The sequence below is a fragment of the Cryptomeria japonica genome, chromosome 1 (assembly GCF_030272615.1).
Source record: "Cryptomeria japonica chromosome 1, Sugi_1.0, whole genome shotgun sequence".
Classification (NCBI taxonomy): domain Eukaryota; kingdom Viridiplantae; phylum Streptophyta; class Pinopsida; order Cupressales; family Cupressaceae; genus Cryptomeria; species Cryptomeria japonica.
The window spans coordinates 493,949,677-493,971,529 of NC_081405.1; the positions used below are offsets into that span (position 1 = coordinate 493,949,677).

Below are 21,853 nucleotides of genomic sequence, written 5' to 3' on the forward strand. Positions count from 1 at the left end.
CTTGAGAAAACTCTTTAGGGAAAAATTCACTTTGAATCTCAAACTAATGTATTCAAAATATCAACCTAGTTATTATACATCAACAAGCTCAAACCTTCATAGGAGAACAACCACTAGACAAAAGTAGAGAAATTGAACCTTTGCAATATTCTACCATACTACATCTCCATCCTAGACACCATTACACATAAGATATAAATTAAGAAACCACAAGTGGTGAAAGGTAAACCATGAAAGGATACCACCCCCAAAATAGGATTCAAATCCTAATGAGGAATTTCAATGCTTAACTACCATAATGTGTGAACATGCTAATATTAGAAGACCCTCTTATGCTATAATAATCTATTATAATCAACCCATTAATTTAGGTGCTCTATTTTGGTTCAATTTTTCTGATCCAAATATTCCTTATGATGCATTATACTATGCCTCATAATATTGATCAAGATTCCAATATAGCTTGCTTATAATCACGCTCTTATGCTTCATATAATTTGTCATAAGTAACCTCCTTGCAATCTCATAAGATTATTATATACATCATGATGATGTTAGATTTTGTTACAACCTCTTACACACTATATAAAATATTAACATATGGCCCAAAATGTGGGATTCCCTCTTTTCCTGTGTGAGGAAAAAATGATAAATAAAATTAATGAATAAATCTAGAACATTGGGATGCAAGGTTGAGACACCTTTTCTAAAACTATTCTTATGCATATTTGCAAAGTCATGCATTATCTATAAGTAGGTTATATTTGTGGTACATGTACAAATGGTTGTATTCTAGTATTGACACAATTAGTATCATAATAATTTCTTTTGAGCATATCAATATCATTTGAGTTTAAAAAAATATTTTTCATCTTTATTGCCTATTTTTACTTGACATCCATCCTAATAATAATTTGCATGCACATAAAAGTGCAAACAAAATCTAATGGTGAAAATAACACATCCTTGCCCTTTTTTTTGTTATGTTTTGGGCTCACTTTGATTATAGTATCTTTTATGCAATAACAGATCTACAAGTGGAATAATCTCATGTGATTTGGGCTCATGACTTATCCTATCCTAATCTCATCATCACTCATTTAGGTAAAATATAATCTTTATCCCTAGATCCTCAATTAGCACCTTGGAATAGATTTATGAGAGTGGAATTGACTTAGGTCACTTATGCATCATAGATTTAAACCCTAAAATATCAAAATTTACATTTAAAAACACTTTGGTTTGAATCCATGACCACAAAATTGACTTAGGTCATCAAACTGCAAATTTAAATTAAACCTTTTTAGCTTCCTTTTGCTTGTTGTTGTGAGCCAACTTGCCACATATATTTATGTATGCTATGCTATATTTAATGATTTTCACCATTCATCTAGAGATCATATCAAGGATTATGAGAAAATGTTACTGGAAAGCATTCATGATACAACAAACATTATCAAACTTTCACTATCTCAAGCATCACTGCATACTTGCCTTTCATCTTTAGTCTTGGTTCATAGTCATTGAATCAATCTACTTAAGGGCTTGATAGAGGAAAAAATGACCATTGTTTAGCAATTTTTTTATTGGCATTTGTAAATGCCACTATCCTAAGAACTGATCATAGACAAAGAGGCAAAACAATTGCAAAGATATGAAATGAAGTAATTGAAATAAATGACTCTAGATTTAGTTCCATGCACATAATGTCTAGATACACATTTACAAAGATCATTGGCACACTCATGAAAGTGAACGGGGAAAAGTTTTAGTTAGGTTCCAACGTTGGAATAATCATTTGATAGGTTCTTATTTTTTGATACAATAATGAATTGATTTCTTACATTTATCATATAAATATCTACATCTTATATAGATCTAAATACTCTAGCATTTAGTTTATGTAATTAGTTTAACATTTAATTATTTCAAGCCTAACTTTTTTGAGGGCAAATTTATTAATCACGATGGTTTAATTAATTTACATAAAATATTTATATAACTAGCAAATTATTCCATTACATTTATGATGATGGATCTCACAATATAAACAAAAAAATGACGATAAATTGAAAGCATACAAATTTTGAGAGGTTTTGCATACAACTTAGTGACATCTATATAAGTATGAAGACAATTTGAGAGTGAACAACCTAATTGTCTTGTTTGTGGAAGTGAGGCTAGACAAAATAATGCACCTTTTTTAGAGTAGAAAATCCATCAAATTGGAAATTTTAAAAGGCTAATTATATAGCTCTTAGATCTAGTGGTTGTGTTATTGTTATGCACTTTTAATGCATCTCTTGGTTTCATGGACTGCTTAATCTCCTACATTATGAAATCTTTCATTTATCCTAGTTGAAATGCGTGCTTTATCATTAGAAGCATAAATAATGATTAGATTGTTAAGCTTCTTGAAAAATGTTCAAAATATAGAGAATCGTAATTGGTTGAGTGTTGTTATAGAAGGAGAACTAAGTAGAATGACAAACACATGGATGAAACAAAATGCCAAGTGGATGAATATATGAAACATTAATATGCAAGAATGACTAAACGTTGATGAGGAGATTAAAAAGTATGTAAAATTTAGGGCTATCATGTGGGAAAAGCAAACTAGCTAGAAGAAAGTCTTCTAAATCAAAGATTTTAAACCTATTTGAGACTAGGGAAAAAAACTTACAAAGAAGTAAGGATCAAATGAAAACCAAATAACTTTGATAGTCTAGGTAAGGACTAGTTCACATCATTTTAGATGCAATATCAATAGATAGATAATACTTAAGAAATAATAATAAATAAAAACTTATTTTACAATAAAAGGATGGTGGAGATAAAATAACATTTCATCATGAAACTTTCAATTTTAAGTGACATTTACATCGAATTCAAAAATGACCTAAAGATAAACAATCTAAACACTTTATCTGATGTGGTGACATTCGACAAAACGATAGACTTTTTAGCAAAATCTACAATAAAAAAATCCTAATCATTCATTCACATCATTTCACACGTGGGGTAGGGTTCCTTGTGCACCATCATAATCGCCGAATGACGAATGTTTTGGCTAGGCGGGCTGCAGAATCTTATACCCACCGACACGTGGAATGAATGCCTCTCACTCAAATTGTCAAAAAGTTTGAAATTCTCTTCGCTCTCACCCACTAAAACAAGTCAAGCTGCCCTACGTCAACACAGTCAACAATGATTAAAAAACATGTGGGTCTCTGCCATCGCAGCTACTAAAACAATAATAATACTCTATATGTTCGACTCACCGTCGCGAGGCGCTAAATGCAAAAGCAAGAAAGCCTGAGCAAAGAATGTTCCAGCAGCTTTAATATACCCATATATGCTATATATCTGCATTCGAATTATTATATTTATTGACGAGCCTGTGCAAAAATGGAGTGCCCTGCTGTGCCTAGTTTCAGGTGTCTCTACAGCCGATCACCATTATCTTCATCTTCTTTTGCGTTTGGCAGGCACGGGATTTTGAAGCTTGCCATGGCCACCAAAATTAAATATAGTTGTCATTTGCCACATTTTGGAAGAACTAGGGTTTATGCCAGCAAAACAGAAAATTTGAGTGCGGCCAGTTCAAATGCTAACCAAGAAAATGAAGCAGACGCAAAACAGAGCAACCGAGAGAAAGAAGAAAAACGGCAGAGCAGCAACAATCTGTCGAGAAAAGCAGATGATTTGTTCTCGGTGACGTCATCTAGCCATTTCGATGTGGATTATTTAGGCGAAAGCACCAAGGGAGACATGAACCTCAAGCAACCCCATCGATTTGAGACGGGATTTGGTTCGTTACTCTCAAAACTTTTCTTCCTTGTTGCTCTGAGTTAAAATTTTCCCATTAACATGATTTCAAAATTGGAAGGTTCAAAAGCTCCCTCTTTTCTTTTGGTCATATGTTTAAATTCTTATAATTTTTCCTACTAAATGCAATATGCCATCTTAAAAAGTTATAATAACAAATTTTTAGAAGCAGGCTGGAGTAGCAGAAGATTTACAATAAAAAGTGGCAGGCTGTTACATTCTTATTGCTCAATTAAGAACTAATTTTCATCATCTTCAATGTGAATTGGGCGGTGAAAATGTCTAAAGAAGGATGGGAAGAAAGGGTGAGTATTATTTGCATTATTGACAGAGTGAAATGCAAAAACACTTTACTATGGAGTGTGATGCTTCCAAGGACATCAGCCACAAACATGTCAATATCTTGACAGTTGTTTCTTGGTGCAATATATTAAACGAGGGGAATATTAAGAAGTTGGGGGATCTCATCGACATCTTGAATAGGAAAAGGACTGAAACATAGAAGTCAAAAATGGCAAGGCTAGTTGTCCCATAGGCTATTTTTAACCTCACGAATGTTAAAATTTATTCTTTCATGGCCCAAAAAATGCATGTTTACAAAAGTCTATAATAACACCAAAACAAGAAAACATTGAGCACAAGTCATAATGCCAGGTGGGGGTGGCAGATGAGTGTTAGTCCTTGGAGGTTGGTCACCTAGTGGGTTTGTTCATTTGGCACATGTGGATCCATCATTCATCTTGTGATGCCAAATGATCTTGCATAGTAAGGGGGACCAACACACATGATCCTAGTGGAAGATGGAGAACATGTAGTGGATTCCCAGTTTGCTGAGTCATAGCCAATGGTGAATTCATGACAACGGCTGACAAAAGCTACATGCCTTTCCATGAGGGGATGTATACCACCCACGTTGCACTGGTGAAGGTGAGGGGTGGCCACAATTGCAATTGTTTTTGTGTTTGTGAACAATAGGAGGTGTGGTGTGTCTAGTCTTGTTAGGTCACACTTGGCTCATAGTGCACGGGGCACTTTTGCAGTGGCTGAGAATCTTGCAAATGTTGGAATTCCAACACCACCTTCTCCAACTGATCTTGATCTAAAAGTAAATAGAGTATTGACCTTTTTGGTTAACAATAAATTGCAGCCAGTATCTTTATAAGAAATTATTGCATAGTTGCACGGGGCACTTTCGTAGTGTCTGAGAATCCTGCAAATGTTGGAATTCCAACACCACCTCCTCCAACTGATCTTGATCTAAAAGTAAATAGAGGAACCACATTGACCTTTTTGGTTAACAATAAATTGCAGCCAATATCTTTATGAGAAAATATTGCATAGTTTCTAGCCTTCCATAGCTGAAAGAGAATGATTGATCTAAAAAAGGGCCAAAGTTTAGCAATGTAAGTAGGCCAAGGGGCCATACCCCTAAAGATGGCAACACTCTAGGAAAAAATTCAGGATGGAAGGGGTCAAAAAGACTATGAATCCAATGCCATGTAGATTAGGCTTGAAGGCAAGACTAAAATGTATGCTTGAACAACTCAATTGGGGGTAAGATAGACATCTAGCTTGAGAAAGGCCAAGAAATAGCAACCATTGACCAAGGCGCAAACATTGTTCATATTAGTACCATCAAAAGAACTCAATCATATGATCTAATTTGGCTTGCCAAGTTTTTTGAAGTCAGAAAAGTCAAGTGTGTGATGAGGGGATGGAGGGTGGAGTGGGTAGAATGCACACCCTATCATAGATTTAGCTTGGAAAGCATTAGAGAGAATGGATTGTGTTGATGTGTGTTTTGATGTGGCAACATGTTGGAAAAAAAATGTTTTTTATACTTGGAAGGTGTTAACCTCAAGAGTCTTCTATATGTATTTGTGAGTTAAAAACATGCTCGAATAACCTAGTAGGATATGTCATAAGGTTTGTGTTTGTGTTCAAGTTTGACAAAGATAAAATTTGGATTAAGTTTGGGAAAGATAAAATTTGTTAAAAAAAATGTGATTAAATTTGACTAATATATATTTGTAATATTTTTTTATGATAAAAAAATATTATAATAAATTGAAAAATATTAGAAGGTAAATATGTTTAAATTTTGTAATTTCACATATTTATAAAAATTATTAATGCGAGAAAAAAATTAAATTCACATTTTGATTTTATATTTTAATGTATTAAATTTTATAGAAAACAAAAAAATAAAATAAAAAACATTTTTAAAACAAATGTTTGCCTCTTGCAGCTATAGCTTCCCCACATTAATTACAATTAGTTACCTTTAATCTTAGACGTGCAACATTTAAATTGATTCAAAGTAGGGAAGTATCTCAAATTTGATGATATAATGTCTAGTTGTGGAAGGGGCAGGGTCGTGCAAAGTGGCATAGAAAAGTTCTCTATGATATCATTCATTCCCCATGACATCATTCATTCCCCATGACATCACAATGTTCGCCATCAAATGCCTTGCTTGTAGGGGAGGCCTTAAGCATATAAGTAGCTAGAGTTAACTTACCCTGTATGCAGCCAATGAACTAGCAAATATTGCATAAACACTTTCAAATTACTAGGAAAGCCTACAATGTGTTTTTGCATGTTGTTAATGTTCTTTTTATTGAAAATTATTTAAAAAACTTAAATATAAAATGTGTTTTAAAATATATATTTTTGAATAAAACCAAGGTGTATTCAGGGTATTGTTGACGTGTATTTTGTACACAATCATACACAGAATAAAATACCATTAGGCATCTTATCCTCTCTTGAGAAAATAGTCTCTAACTGCTGAAGATCTGCAAAAAGGATCAGTTAGATAGACTCCAAGGTTCTTTTAGTGGGGTCTCCACGTGTGGACAAGCTTTTTTAGTGGTATGATGTGATTTGCTGTTTCCTTCAAGGCGTCTTACGGATTCAATAGCTCGAAGATTTCACTAATCTAAAAAGAACTTTCAAAAAATGGAAAAAGATAGGGCTTAAGAGGTCTAATCTAGCCTAACCCTATGAACGACTTAGCATGAATGAGATTTGGCAAGACTCAACCAATTTCAATTTTGCCATGAGACAACAACTCAACTGAAATTAGTGCGATCTTCTAAGGTAATAATGATGTTCAATGCATCAAAGATCAAGGACACTACTACGAAGGTACATATCCTAGATACGAAAATGCTTGAAGGTTAAGGACTCAAGGTGTTTTCCAGTCGACCACGCAAGGCGTTCCTACAATCAGCAAGAAGCTAGTGGTTTGGATTGCGAATCCTACCAAATATCAAATCTCACACTTAGTCTTTCAAATTAACAAACTACTTTGATTGAGCGTGATTCAAGTACATCCAACAACCATGAAGATAACTCAAGAAACTTGCAACAAAACACCATAACTTCAATATTTTATTGATTTCCAAGTCATCATATACAACAATTGCTTGAACTTCTCTCTTCAAGACTCAATCTTGCTACAAAAATAAAAATTGCTTACAATTCTAATCTCTCTATTTCACTCTTAACTCTATTGACTATTCTCTCTTAATGAAATGAAAAATGGGGGTATAAATAGCATCCCCAGTTACAATGAAAGGTCCAGATTGAAAGTAAATCAATGGACAAGATCATGACACCTAAACCCTAATTAGGGTTTGTTACAAATGACCTCCTTTTTACTGAACAACATTAAATACATAGCCAAATATTAAATTTGGCACAAAAATCTAGGAGGTATCAGCCAATGAGAATTAAGATGTCATGTCATCTGTAACAACCTTTCGTCTAGAATCTTATTCCCCTTCCAATTCTCTTTCTTAGCATATGCAATGAATTTTGTCACAATTCCTTCGATTTCTGTGCTTGGAATCTCGGGAAGATTCTTGATACTCTCTTCTAAGTGGATAACCTGATCAAATGCATCTAGAAGAGCTGTGTCCCAAGTAGGTTCAAGTTCTTTTGTTCTATCAATCAGGAGCATGGTGGCATACATTTGATCATACTGCTCATCTGTAACATCTGCGTCCTTGCGAAAGATGATCGTGATTCTATCCTCAAACTCTTGTAAATCCACATCTGTCTCGACCTCGATCCTCCTGCCAAGAATGGTACGAAGTACCTCAAATACTCTGTCCTGGATCGGATTGATCACCTCCTCAACTTGACCACATCTAACACTGATGTCCTCAAAGAGAACACTCTTTATATGGAGTAAGGTTGACCACTGAAACAAACTGTGAGAATCACCTTCTAAGATCCTCTCTTGTGCTAAAATTCTTCTAGATGTATGTCTTATAACTTTCAAGACAGGGATGACAACGTCCTTGGTATGGGCAAATGCAGCTACTGTTGCCATCAATCTGTGGATTATCTCAAGAACTTGGATAGCCTGATGGGTGATCTTCGACATCCTTGTAATAAACTCAATGGCCACCGTGTGAGATCTATCCATCCAATTACATGTACGCTGAACCATATTCCTGAATCTTTCTGCTTCATTGATTGATTGAAGGGGCAATGCCTGCAATGGTGATCTAACTGGATCCTGACGTCCCAAAGGTTCATTGATGTGACTGAAATATGTCCTCCATGCACCGACCTCTTTCTCAAGCTTTCTATTCTTTTCTACTTCTTCTCTAAATTTATCCTTCAATGCCTCAAATGTGTCGGTGGCATCATCTAAAGTCTGCTCTGCTGTGGATGGTCCTAACTCAATAGTCTGTATATGATAGTCTTCTGCTAGGATCTCACCCTCATATTTGTCTGCTGCCGGTGTAGCTATCTGCAGTTTTCTAGATCCAGTCTCATCTCGAATCATCTTGGACATCTTTATAGCCTTCTTCTTCTCTGTTGTCATATGTGAACGTCCCACGAGGCTCTCTAAATCAATTGCACTGTCTTCATCCTCAATTACGATCACCTTAGTCAATCTTTCCTTCAACCAATCTGGGATATTTGATCTTGTCTCTTGAACTTGAATTTCTTTATGTACTACTTCTTCTTGTCTGGGAGGAGATGTTATTTCGTTATCATTATCTAAATCATAGTCTTGGAGAGATCCATCGGATGAAACATGCTGTGCCTGTTCTTCCTCCTGTCTATCATTCTGTACCATCGATTCCATGGATTCTTCCACTCGAACTGTTCTATCTTCTGGCCTGGAAGAAGTACCTGGTGTTTGATCTTTGTTAGCACCTTGCTTTTTCTTGGAAGGCTCTTTCTTTTCTGATCTTTCCTTTCTCTTTGAACCTCTCGAATGGAGATTGCCCTCACTGGCACATCGAAGGTTACCTTCACCTGAATTCCTAGGATTAGGATTGCCTTCACTAACACTGGCTCCACCTTCGGCTGGCTTTTCTTCCAAAGTAAAAGACATGGCTATGCCTTGTTCTCTCAACTTCTGATGTTGAATGTCTACCCATCTGCGAGTACAAGACAAGACTGGTGCCATCAATTCATCTAAATCCACGGCCTCGGGCTCATTCCAATTCAAACTTATTGTTTTGCTTTCTCTATCATATGAAGATTGGATGTGCCTGCCGTTGTCCTGAGCTTGGTCGGCTACTCTGTAAATCTTACATTTCCTGATGAAATCCAGAGGCAATCTAGAATGTATCTTTCGTTTCACTTCGAGATCATCTAGGAGATTCATCATAAAATCTTCAATCTGGTACTCATGTCTAAATCTTCTACCGACTGTCTCCTCTAAATGTCCATGTGGATCGAAACTATTCCTCCAAGCAAAAGATGAAAAAGGATACAAGGCTAACTCCCTTTCTGCGTCATCCATGGCTGAGACATTGGGACATACCTCAACTGAATTACCCAAAATAATAGGTACCTGAACTCCATTCTGATGTCTGTGTCTGAACGCCTTCACATATGCTGCCAACTGCCTTGTTACTTCAAGTAACACAATTCTATCTGTCGGGTACCTCGGCAACATGTATGGAGGTAAAGGACATCCATACACTCTAATGTAAGTGAACTTGGGAAACTGAATGAACCAAGCACCGTACCTCTTGATTAACTCCTGGGCATCCTGAGATAATCTGTTGTGAATCCCTCCTTGCAACGTCCTGGTGATGTTCATCGTGAAAGTATCATTGATTAACTTGTAGTTCTTCCCTGGTGGATGATGCAAGTAGGTATAGGATTCACAAACTCTGACCTCGCCGGGTCCTCTTCCAATCACTCCTCTATGAGGTAGTCCTGCGTACTCAACGCTCCTGATTAAGGCATAGATGACGTATGAACTCATGTGGAAGGACTTAGTAGCCCTGAGTCTTCTCAATTGTACGTCTAAGCAATGGCTAATTATCCTAGCCCAATGTATTGTACCCTTTCCTTGAACAATCACCTGGATGAAATAAAACATCCATTTCTCAAAATAGAAGGCATGAGGTGCTCCTGTAACTCTGTTGAGCATGGTAATCAAATCTCTGTACTCCTCTTGGAAATCGATCCGGTGTGGTGTGTTCGGTACTTTGCTCAGACGGGGACGACTCTTGAGTAGCCAGTTCTTGTTGATGATGCTTAGACAAGTATCTGGATCGTCATCGTACACTGATCTAGCTCCTTCAATGCTCTTGTATATCATGTCCCTGTGCTCTGGAAGATGGAAGGCTTCACTTATGGCCTCCTCTGAAAGGTACGCCAAAGTGTTTCCCTCATTGGACACAATTGTCCTGGACTGTGGATTGTAATGACGGGCACACTCGATCATCAACTCGTGGCACTGAATAGCTGGAGGAAAACCGGCCGCCTTAATGATGCCACTCTCTATTATTCTCCGGGCGACAGGTGATGGCTTGCCGATGTAAGGGACCTCTCGGAACTTCTTCGTGCTAAAGTTTCCCAAGTTTGTATCTCCAATGTTGCTCCACTTGGACACGATCTTGGTCTCCACCTCTTCAGTCTTCTGATCTTCTTTCATGAGAGCCGAGCGACTGGTGGATGCTCCCGCCTTTGGGGTCGCCATACCTACACAACATTTCATTATAAGAAATAGATTTTGCAATAACGTAGATAAGAGAGATAGATTTTAGGAAACCTCATGATAAGTCCCTAGAGTTATCATTTCCTAAAATACAACGATTGAGCTAAGAGATTTAAAATTCAAAATTTGAAATATGACGATGAATGAATAAAACAATAATAATTAAATCGCCATACCTCGACAGAGAGCTAACTCTAGAATGCAAAAACAAAATTTGCCTAGGCAAAATTTGAGGTATAAGATAATCTTCAATATGATTCCCTCAAAATATACTTCGCCACCTCTGGAGAGAACGTGATCTTCAAGTAATGCCTTAGACGTGGTCTTAAATGATCTCCAAATTCGCCCTTGGTGTGGTCTTAGATGGATCTCCAAGTTCGCCCTTGGTGTGGTCTTCAAATTCGCACCACCTTTTGATAACTACGCGCCACCCTTGGATGAATGAAATTCGCACCACCTTTGGCCTTCAACGCAATTCGCACTCCACACAAGATGATACTAGCGCCACCTTTGGTTTGAAATCGCACCACCTTTGAACACACTTCGCACTATATTCGCCTCTTCTTGATTCGCATGAAGAAAGGTAAAAATGATTATGTAAAAATGAACGTTTCATTCCCCTTATAAATAGCGCTCATACCCTTTCACCTCTTAGGCCGACTTGACAAATAAAACCATTTTTTAAATGATTTGCAATAAAATAACAAGGCCGACTTGCCTAATTGGGCGCTTCAAATCGATTTTTATATTAATTAAATAATTAATTATTAATGCCTTGCGTTTTTTTAAATGAGAATTTCGATTTTTAATAAAGGCAAAAAATAATTAATAAAAGATAACGCCATATTAAATGCTAAATAAAAATGGATTTTCAATTTTTTAATCGATTTAGCATTTAAGGAAATTTAAATTTGTTTGTTTGGCGCCAAAATTGGAAAACAAAGGGACGTACCTCATCGCTCTGGTCCCTTGGAGAGGGACAGGAGCGATTCACCATTTTGTCTTGACTTTTGCATTTCTTACGTCCAACTCCTTCATCTCCACGTTAAAAATCGATCACCTTGATGGTCCTTCGAATTTGATCGCCTTGTGTGCGCATATGGGTGTCCTTTAAGTGCATATCGCCCTGGTCCTTGTCCAAAGGACAGGAGCGATCTTGTTGTTTTCATGTCCATCTTGCATCTTTTAACTTCGATTTTTTTTATTGTGGGCGAATAGCATCCTTTGTTCGTGTCTTTTGCGCTTATTCCATTTGCTCGCATGAAGTTTTGAGTGTATTAAAGGGATCATCGCCCTTGTCCCTTGGAGAGGGACAGGAGCGATCCATGTCCTTTCCTTGACCTTGTCAACTTTGCACTTCGATCTTCATTGTAATGCCCTTCAAACGTCGTCCTTCACCTTACCTAACCTTGCTTCGCTTTGATCTTTGAAGGAACGTGCGTGCTTTTGATGATATCGCCCTGGTCCTTGTCCAAAGGACAGGAGCGATCTTGATTTTTTCACGTTCAATATGCATTTTTGACCTTCGATCCTTCATTGTGATGTTTTCCAAACGCCGCCCTTTGTCTTGCTTAACCTCGCCTTGCTTCGATTTTGGAGGAATATGAGCGTTTTTGATAGGATCGCCCTGGTCCTTGTCCAAAGGACAGGAGCGATGTGAGGCTTTTACATTATTTGGCGATGTTTGGACGTTCAACACTTTTGCAAATTATCTTCAAACGATGCCTTGGACCATATGCTATCTTAAGACGTCTTGACTTAGCTTGATCTTGAAGCAAAACAAGGAATCCAAAGCAAATCGCCCTGGTCCCTTGGAGAGGGACAGGAGCGATATAGTCTCCATGCTCAAAATAATGATCATTTCACGTTCAAAACTCTTGTTTATCATCCTTTTACCATACCATGGACCCTCTAAAACATTGCAATGTCTTGTCCTTACGTAAATTTTGCATGAAATGGCCAATGTATCTAACATCGCCTTGGTCCCTTCCTAAGGGACAGGAGCGATCTATGTTATAGGGTGTCAATTTCTTCATTTTAACGTCCTTTGAGTGTTTGCGCATGATGAAGACGCCTTGAAATGTCCCTCGCCACCTTGTCTTGGCTTGGATCGGTCTTGAACCTTGGAGGGACGACCTTGAACTTGAGAGGGACGTATCTTCACCATTGTATCGCCCTGGTCCCTTGGAGAGGGACAGGAGCGATCCTTCCTTTGTGGCCTTCATCTTACTTTGCCAGGTTCCAAGTTTATATTCAATGGATTCGTCCTTCTTCACTCTATCCACCCATGCCTTGACATTGTTTGGAATTTTGCAAAAAGAGGTAATTATATCAAAAATCGCTCTGGTCCCTTCCTGAGGGACAGGAGCGAACTAGGCATTTAGCACTGTTATGGGCGTCCCAAAAATCTTCAATTTATATTCAATGCGTTCATCTCATGTTTTCCCTTGTTTTTGAACGTAAACTTGCCTTGACCCTTGTCTGGATTTTGCAAAATGGAGGAAATCGCTCTGGTCCCTGGGAGAGGGACGAGAGCTACAAGGTACCTCGCCCTGGTCCCTTGGAGAGGGACAGGAGCGATTTGGTCAATATAGGTCATTTTCCTTCATTTTTTGCATCTCAAATTATATTCATTTGGCAAAGTATCTTCCTTCGGACGTCCTCCAATTGCTGAGTTATCAAAATCTTGCATGGACATGGCGAAATTTGAATCGTAGCTCCGGTCCTTGACCGAGGGACAGGAGCGATTTTCCTCCTGGAGGCCTTTCCGCGCTCATGAAAATCTTCAATTTATATTCAAATGAAAGATCTTGTCGTTCTCTATCACTTCAAACGTAAAATTTGTCTGGACTCTGCAAGGACAATGAGATATTTGAAAATGAGCTCCCGTCCTTCACTGAGGGACAGGAGCGATTTTGCTCCTACAGGCCAAAATAACAAGATTTTTCACATTTTAACACTTCACGAGGCGAAAACAAATCAATTCCAATGCCCAGGATCAAACTTCAAAAAAGTCAAAATTTGGTCAAAATATTCAATCAGACAAAAATTCACATTGACGGTTAACACTTAGACAAGTTTAAGCTCTGCATGAACATTCCAATTGAAAATTAGACCATTTTGGCGAAATCATTGCATTCAAAATTTGCATTCCAGAAAAGGAAGCTCAAAAGCTCTCAAAAATGACTGGATTTTGGCTTGAAAAGGCAAAATTTAAAACCCTAAGGCTTAGCCCTAAATCCAGACAACTAACGGACTAACAAAACCCTAAAAACGAAAGCGAAAACAAGCGAAAAAGAGGGGGGTCCCCATTTGCGATGGGGCGATGTGTGAAATGGTCACAACATCTGGCGACACCACTGAGAAATGTTGCAAAACATTTGGGAATCAATCTTTCTAAAGGAAGACTCAGAAAACCTCCCTCAACAAATCCAGGAGTTAAGAAACACTTACAAGAAGAGACCATCATATTGAGACAAAGTATTAAGTCCACAGTTACCCATGTGTGTGCAAATGCGTTAATTTCCCTCAACAAGACAATCATGATCTCCAGGTTCCCCTGTGATAAGCTACATAGTTCGTCTAAACTCCAAAAGCATCCTGGATAGAGCCTCGCTGCCAGTCAGACGTCTATAGTCCCGACGAGGTTATCGCCGCAAGCTCACGAACATTGCTCCACTGCCAGTCAGGCGTCTATAGCCCCGATGGAGTTACTCGCATATTCCCTTTAGCCAATTTGATATTTCCTTTTAGCTCATTTCTTTTCTTTTGATTTTCTCATTTTTTCATCTTTTCTTTTGATACTGCTTTTCAGTTCTGTCAATTCTTTGGCTTGTGAGTAACGAAACTCACTAGGGTTTGAGGATTGCGGTGGCGCTGAAGCTAGACTTTAGATTTTTCACTGATCACAGCTTCGCCTGTAAACCATAATGACTCGGAGATTATAAGTGTGTGAAATATAATAACTGGAGGACAAAAATACGTGAGTTCAATAAGCTAACCTACTTCAATGCAAATACGTCCTGACTCAAAGCTTTATTAAAAGAAACTCCCTCAGTAATTCCAAAAGACCTCATGATTTTCCAAATGCATCTAACAATCCAGCAGGAAGTCAGAGCGTTATATAACAAAATCACCCAATGTCAAATGGATACCCCTCAGGACAAAAACTAAAAAAAAAAACAAAAAACAAAAGCACCTAAACTAAGAAAAACAAAAGGCAAACCAACGCGAGAAAAACAAACAAACGGAAAACGACGAAAGCAAACTAAACTAGCTATGTACAAGGGAAGGCCTTGGCACTTTAGGATTGAAAATAGTGTTTGAGATATCTCCCATTGACAGGCAACGGGATGTCTTCTCCAGTTAAAGTTTGCAACCTAAATGCATTTTCTCCCAATATCTCTGAAATTTGATAAGGGCCTTTCCAAAGCCTATCAAACTTATCATGTTCTCCTCTTTTCTCATGTGCTTTGTCCCAACACAGGACGAGATCTGAAATTCGGAACGCCTTGACTCTTGCTTGTCGATCAAACCATCTCTTCACCACTCCTTGGTGTTTAGCAAAGGTCTCTAGTGCTTGATCTCGTTTCTCTTCTAAATTCATCAACTGTGTCAACCTGGCCTGCACTGCATCAGTGTCTTCCATGTACTCCTGAATGAATCTCAAGGTTGGAATCCTGAGTTGCATAGGGAAGACTGGGTCTTGGCCATAAACTAGAAAATAAGGCGAAATGCCTAATGCGTTCTTTGTTCTGATTCTGTCTGCCCATAAAGCAAATCTCAACTGGGTGTGCCATTCTCTTGGACTTCTCTCTAATAATTTCTTGATTACGCTGAGCAAATTTTTGTTTGTGGATTCTGCTAATCCATTACCCTGAGGATAATAATTTGATGAAAACTTGAGGGTTATCCCGTACTCAAAAGCCCAATTTGAGAATCTCAATGATGTGAATGCCGATCCATTGTCGCAAACCAACGCATAGGGGCATCCAAACCTTGTGATTATGTTTTCTTCTAGAAACTTGATTACAACTTCAGTAGAACAAACCTTAAGTGCCTGTGCCTCTGACCATCTGGTACAATAATCTGTAGCTGTAATGATGTACTTGTGTTGTGCTGAGGATGCGGGGTTAATAACACCAATAAAGTCCATTCCCCATTTAGCAAATGGTCTGGCTTCCATCACCGGATTCAGTGGCATGGCAGGATTTCTCTCTCTTATAGCTGCGACTTGACATGTGTGGCAAGTCTTAATGTGATTGAACGTATCTCTAAAAAGCGTAGGCCAGTAATATCCTGCTCTTAGGATCTGGTGAGCTGTGGCGAGGTTGGCTCCATGTCCGGTTCCAAACTTGGAATGGAAATGTTCAATTATCTGCTTTGCTTCGTCTTTGCCAACACATCTCAGGTACACTCCTTCATAGTTCTTGCGGTATAAAACAGATCCTTGAAGCATGTAATGTTGACACTTTAATCTTAATGCTCTCTTTTGTGTAGGTGTCATATGAGCAGGACATCTGTGATTAAGCAAATATGTCACAATGTCTTTGTACCATTCATCAGGCGTGACATCCTCTAATTCGTAAATTTGTTGGACTAATCCTGGCCCATCTATTGCCAATGTCTGCGCCAAAGCTTGTCCTCAGACAAGTTTCATGGGCTGAATCTCAATGTCAAATTCTTGGATAATGGCGACCCACTTTCCTCTTCTTTCTCCTAATTCATTTTGCATGAGAAGAGTCTTGACTGCCGCATCAGGTACTATTGCATAAATCTTGGCTCTCAGGAGGTAATGTCTGAATTTCTTTACTGCCTTTACTAATGCGTATGCTTGCTTTTCAATGTTTGGATATCTCAATTCTGCATCTTTCAACGGGGTGCTCATGAAAGCAATCGGGTTTTCATCCCTCTCTTCACTTCTTTGGGTGAGAATGGCGGCACAAGTGTATTCGGAAGCGAAGGAATATAAATAAAATGGTTTGAGATAATCAGGACTAATCAAGACTGGCGCCTCCATGATGGCGGTCTTTATTTCTTCAAATGCCCTTCTGGCTTGTGGAGTCCACTCAACCTTTGCATCTTTCTTTAACATTTCATTCAATGGCCTGACAATCTCGGCAAATCCAGTAATGAATTTTCGGACGAAGTTGATCTTTCCGAAAAATGATTTGAGCTCTTTCTTGCTTGCTGGCAAATTGATAGTAGATATGGCCCTCACCCTTTCAGGATCAATAGATATTCCTTTCTCTGAAATGACATGTCCTAAAAGCTTTCCTTCTGTGACTCCAAATATGCATTTCTTCGGATTAAGGGAGACACCGTATCTTCTACATCTTTGGAAGACTCTTCTCAAATCGTCCACATGATCTTTTCTCTGCCTAGAGAAAACTGTGATATCATCCATATATATAATAATGCTTTTACCAATTAAATCTCTGAAAGCGATATCCATAGCTCTCTGGAATGTGGCTCCGGCGTTTATGAGTCCAAAAGGCATTCTCTTATAAGCAAATGTCCCCCATTTGGTGGTGAAAGCAGTCTTTATTCGATCTTCAGGTTCGACTAGGACTTGATTGTATCCTGAATATCCGTCTAGGAAGGACATCATCTGTGATCCATTGACGATCTGCAGTACTTCATCTAATGATGGGAGCGGATAGTTATCTTTCTCTGATGCTCTGTTGAGATTTCTAAAATCAACACACAATCTGATCTCTCCATTTTTCTTTCTAACAGGTACCAGGTTGGCGACCCACGTCGAGTGTCTTACTGGGAAGATGATTTTAGCAGTGAGTAACTTCTTCACTTCTTGGTATATCAATGGTTCCAACAAAGGATTGACGGGTCTCTGTCTTTGCCTGAACGGTTTGCTTCCTGGCTTCAACGGGATTGTGTGAGTGATAATCGCAGTGTCGTAGGTCTTGAGATCTTCATAGCTCCATGCAATGACATCTGGGAAGTCCCTCATGTTTTTTAGGATTCCATCTTTTTCAGTCGCTGTGCAGGACTTTCCAATGAAGACATTCTTTACTTGTGTCTCGTCACCTAGATTGATCGCGTCACACATATTGCCTTCTACACTGTGATTCTTCTTTTCTTTCAACTTGTCAGGATCAGAAATCCTTTCTAATTCAACCATTCCTTTCGGAATAGTGTTTGTCTTTAAGTTCAGGACTCCTTCGGCATCGAACTCAGCTTCACCCACTTCATCTTCATCTATGATCTGTGTTAAGAAAACGTCCGTGCTGGTTAGGAAGTCTAGAATGTGCTTGTCGTCTTCGAAAACTTGGAAATTGGTAATGTTATCTGGGACTGAAGGAACTGATATTAACTCGATTGTAAACTTCTTTAATCCTTCCATTGCTAATGGAATCAATGAGCTCGCGGCCTGTGCAAGTGAATTGGCCACTTGATTCTGATGTCTATAAATTGAATTGATATTGAAAGCTTCAAAACTTTCAATTAGATCCCAGACTCGATTCCTATACTTGGTTAGCCTTTTGTCATGACAGACATATTGCTTCCTGATTTGCCTTATTGCGATTTCTGAGTCTCCGTATACTTGCAGTATCTTTGCCCCCTTTTGGATGGCTAACAGTAATCCATGGACCAAAGATTCATATTCTGCTACGTTGTTGGTGCAAGGGAACTGTAATCTGTGAGCGGCAAGGTATGTTTCTCCTTTAGGACTAATTAATTCATATCCGGCTCCGGATCCTTGTTTGGACTTAGATCCGTCGAACCTTAGTGTCCATATCTGATTTTCTTGATTGTCTGTTTCTGGACTTTCATGACTTTCATCTGTTGTATCGGACGAAACTTCATCTTCTACAGAACTTTCGGTGTCTGTAGAGCTTTCATTCTCTGAATCTTGAGCTTCCTCTACAATTAGTGTCTGCGGGATTCTTTTGTTTACTTGCTCCAATGCGGTCTGGCATAAAGCACAAGATAATTCCGAGTGGACGGCATTGTGAATTCTACACCAATTCGGAAGGAGCAACTCTCGAACAGATGCTATATTGCCAAGTTGTACACTTTGCTGGATGTTTCTTTGCACAAACCTCCTGAAGTTTTCAAACATCCCTTCGTCCTCTTGGTCGGATCCTTGATCGCTTTCAATGACGATCTCAGTTGACTCCATGACCTCTTGTTGGGTATCTTCATCTTGTATGTCTTGTATCATTAAGATCTCTTCTACTTTTGGTTTATATGTTCCTAGGTCGGATTCTAAAAATAGAACTTCGTTGTCCTCTCCATATTCAGTTATCATCAATCTCAACCTTGGGGTGCTATCAATTTTAATCTGGTTCGGGACTCCTCTCCATGGTAGCCACATGTGTGCAAAATCGGTCGATACATATCCATTCAATTTTCGGGACCAATCTCGACTCAGGAGCATTCCATATGAATCTGGAATATCCACTACTGATATATCTATAAAATTCTGGATCCTTGGATCTGCGGCCAATTGCATGTGAATGTTGTTCAATTCTCCCATGACTGGAACTTCTGTCTTGTCAAGCTGAGTGACTTTTCTCTTGGTAGGTGCGGGAGTTATTCCCAGTCTTTGACAAACGGCTAAAGGCATGACATTGCTTGAGGCTCCGGAATCATAAAGGCAATTGTGTAATAGCTTTCCAAATATTCTGACTGATAACAGGAACGGGGCCGGTTCGTCCTTTCCTTGAGAAGGCACTGAATTTCCTTCACTTGATTCTTGATGTTTAACTTGATTAATCTTCGAGTAATCTTCCTTTGCTGGGCTCTCCTCTTTCGAGTGACTGGCTTGGTTTGCAGATTTTCCTTTTTTAACCACATCTTTCTTGATTGCGACCTCCTTTTCGGGAAGAACCAAGTTAGTAGTGAGGTTCTCTTTGACTGTAGGCTGAGCTTTCTTTGCTTCGCCTCTTTTGAGTAATACTTTTCCTTCCAACATATCTTCCTTTTTAGCTGGGAAGGTTATAGTTTGAACCATGCACTCATTTTGCTCGGGTTGTTCTTGAGAATCGGCTTCCTCTTGAGTCACATTGATAGTGGCTTGAATATTTGACCTTGTTGCACTAGGTTCACTCAAACTATTGATCACTGCCTCTTTAATTTCAGACACTTTGAGCAACTCGTAGAGTGGTAAACTTACCTTAACTTTCTTGAGTTCATCTAACACCAAGGCGGCCAATCTTTTCGTTTCATTTCCCGCAGGAGGTGAAATATTTCTTCTTTGTCTGTATTCTTGAGTGTTTTGTGGATATTCAGGGACGTTGCTGGCTTGGGGATCTGGCGGAGTTGAAAAATTGTTTGGAGGAATCGATGTTGTCAATGGTTCGGGATTTCTCTGATTCCTGTGATAAACTCTTTGGTTTGCACCTCCTGACGATTGGTGGAATACTTCCTTGATTCCTTCTACTAAAACACTGTCGTTCAATGGTGGGAAATAGTATTCTGAATCTTCTACAGGTCCATTTGCAGATGCTGGCGGAAACTGAGATCCTGGTGGTAACATCGGTCCATTGGCCGATTCTGGAGGAAATCTCCCATTTTGTTCTTGACTAATTTCTTCTTGTGAATATCTGCAGGTTTCAACGATCATGGCTTGACCATACTGCGTGGTTGGAACAATTTCATACCCTGTGGTGGGAGGATTTTCAGGCGGATTGGTAGTGCGCATCTCTTGTTGGAAAATGTCGGCTGCAATCTTGAATTCAGGACACTGCAACTCGGAATGTTGGTTCGTGTTGTGGAGTCTGCACCAACTAGACAAGGCTGCTTCGGCTAAAAACACTTTGCCCGAAGAGGGGTTCTCTTGACTTTGCGCATTTGGTGGATTGTCCAAGGGCGTCACCACATTTCCATTGTTGGGAGCTGTATTCCATGGTCTTCTTTGGAAACCTTGATTGTTATTTCCTTGATAATTGTTTCTGAATCCTGGATTATTATTCCCTTGGAAATTCTGATTGTTCGCGTGTTGGCCATGGTTGGCCCTCTGCATGCTCTGGAGTTGATTATTCTGGTTCCTCAAATGGGTGACCTCAGTTGATAACTTCTTGACTTGCTCAATCAGCTCTTTCATTTCATCTTTCTCTTCTTGTGTCCTTGACGAATTTGTAGCATTTTGCAGGTACACAGGTTGAGCGGGTGGGGCTTGAGAAATTGGAGCTCCTGGGTGAAGGACCAACTGATTCGCCGGCTGTACGTTGGGATATGTCGCTTGCGGAATTGGATTCATGACTGGAGTTTGGTTGGCCAAAGCCGTGCCAACTGCCTGCATCTGGTTAGGTGCTGCGACGGATCCCATGTGTAGTAGTGGTCCAGTGATGTTTTGTCCCATGTGCTTACTCACTTCAATGGCTCTTGTATAGGCCGCATTTAGATCATTCGGAGTTGGATGTGTCCTTACGAACATGGCCGTGAGATGATCTAAGGCTCCATAGTAAATTTCCCTTGGATCTGCAATAAGATAAGGAGGACGTAGCATTGTGTATGCTCGGTGAAATCTGTCATTGAAGGAGGTAATAGGTTCATGTTCTCTCCTTCGAACCTCAACAAACTGTCTGTATAACTCTGCTGGTGTAGTTGGGATGCCAAATTTGGCAATGAATGCGTCTTTCATCGCGTCCCAAGTCCTGATGGACCCTGTAGGCAAATGAATAAACCAAAAGTATGCCTCTTCTCCCAATGAGTAGGGAAAAAGCCTACATGCCACATCTCCATATTCAATTTGTCTGTTTCGAAGAAGGTCCTCGAACATCTTGATGTGATCTTCTGCTGTGCGATGGAAATCACTAACATTGAACTTGGAACAAAAGTGTTCTGGATTCTTCGGCATATCATGATAAACTGCAAATTCCAACGGTGATGGATTGTTGACTAGCCACGTCGCACCATTGAGTACATGAGGAGGAGGAGGTGGTGGTGGAGCACGATGAGCCATTGTATTCCTTGAACTTGAACTTGATGAACTAGCTTGGCTCTTTGTTTGTGAAATTGCTTGGATACTAGATTGGATCGCCGCTTGGACTTGTTCTTGGAGAACTTGTGATG

The 21,853-nt window shown here is 39.1% G+C and overlaps 1 protein-coding gene across 2 annotated transcripts in view; it reads left to right on the top strand.

Moving 5' to 3' along the window:
* The first annotated feature begins 3,169 nt into the window (after positions 1-3,169).
* Positions 3,170-21,853, top strand: part of LOC131073494 (uncharacterized) — a 112,197-nt gene continuing 93,513 nt past the window's right edge. The window contains exon 1 of one of the 2 annotated variants that reach the window (XM_058009927.2): positions 3,170-3,811. In XM_058009927.2, the coding sequence (XP_057865910.2) occupies positions 3,409-3,811 (403 nt within the window). In that variant the 5' untranslated portion in view covers positions 3,170-3,408. The remainder of the gene's footprint in view (positions 3,812-21,853) is intronic. The other variant, XM_058009929.2, reaches the window with a different exon arrangement.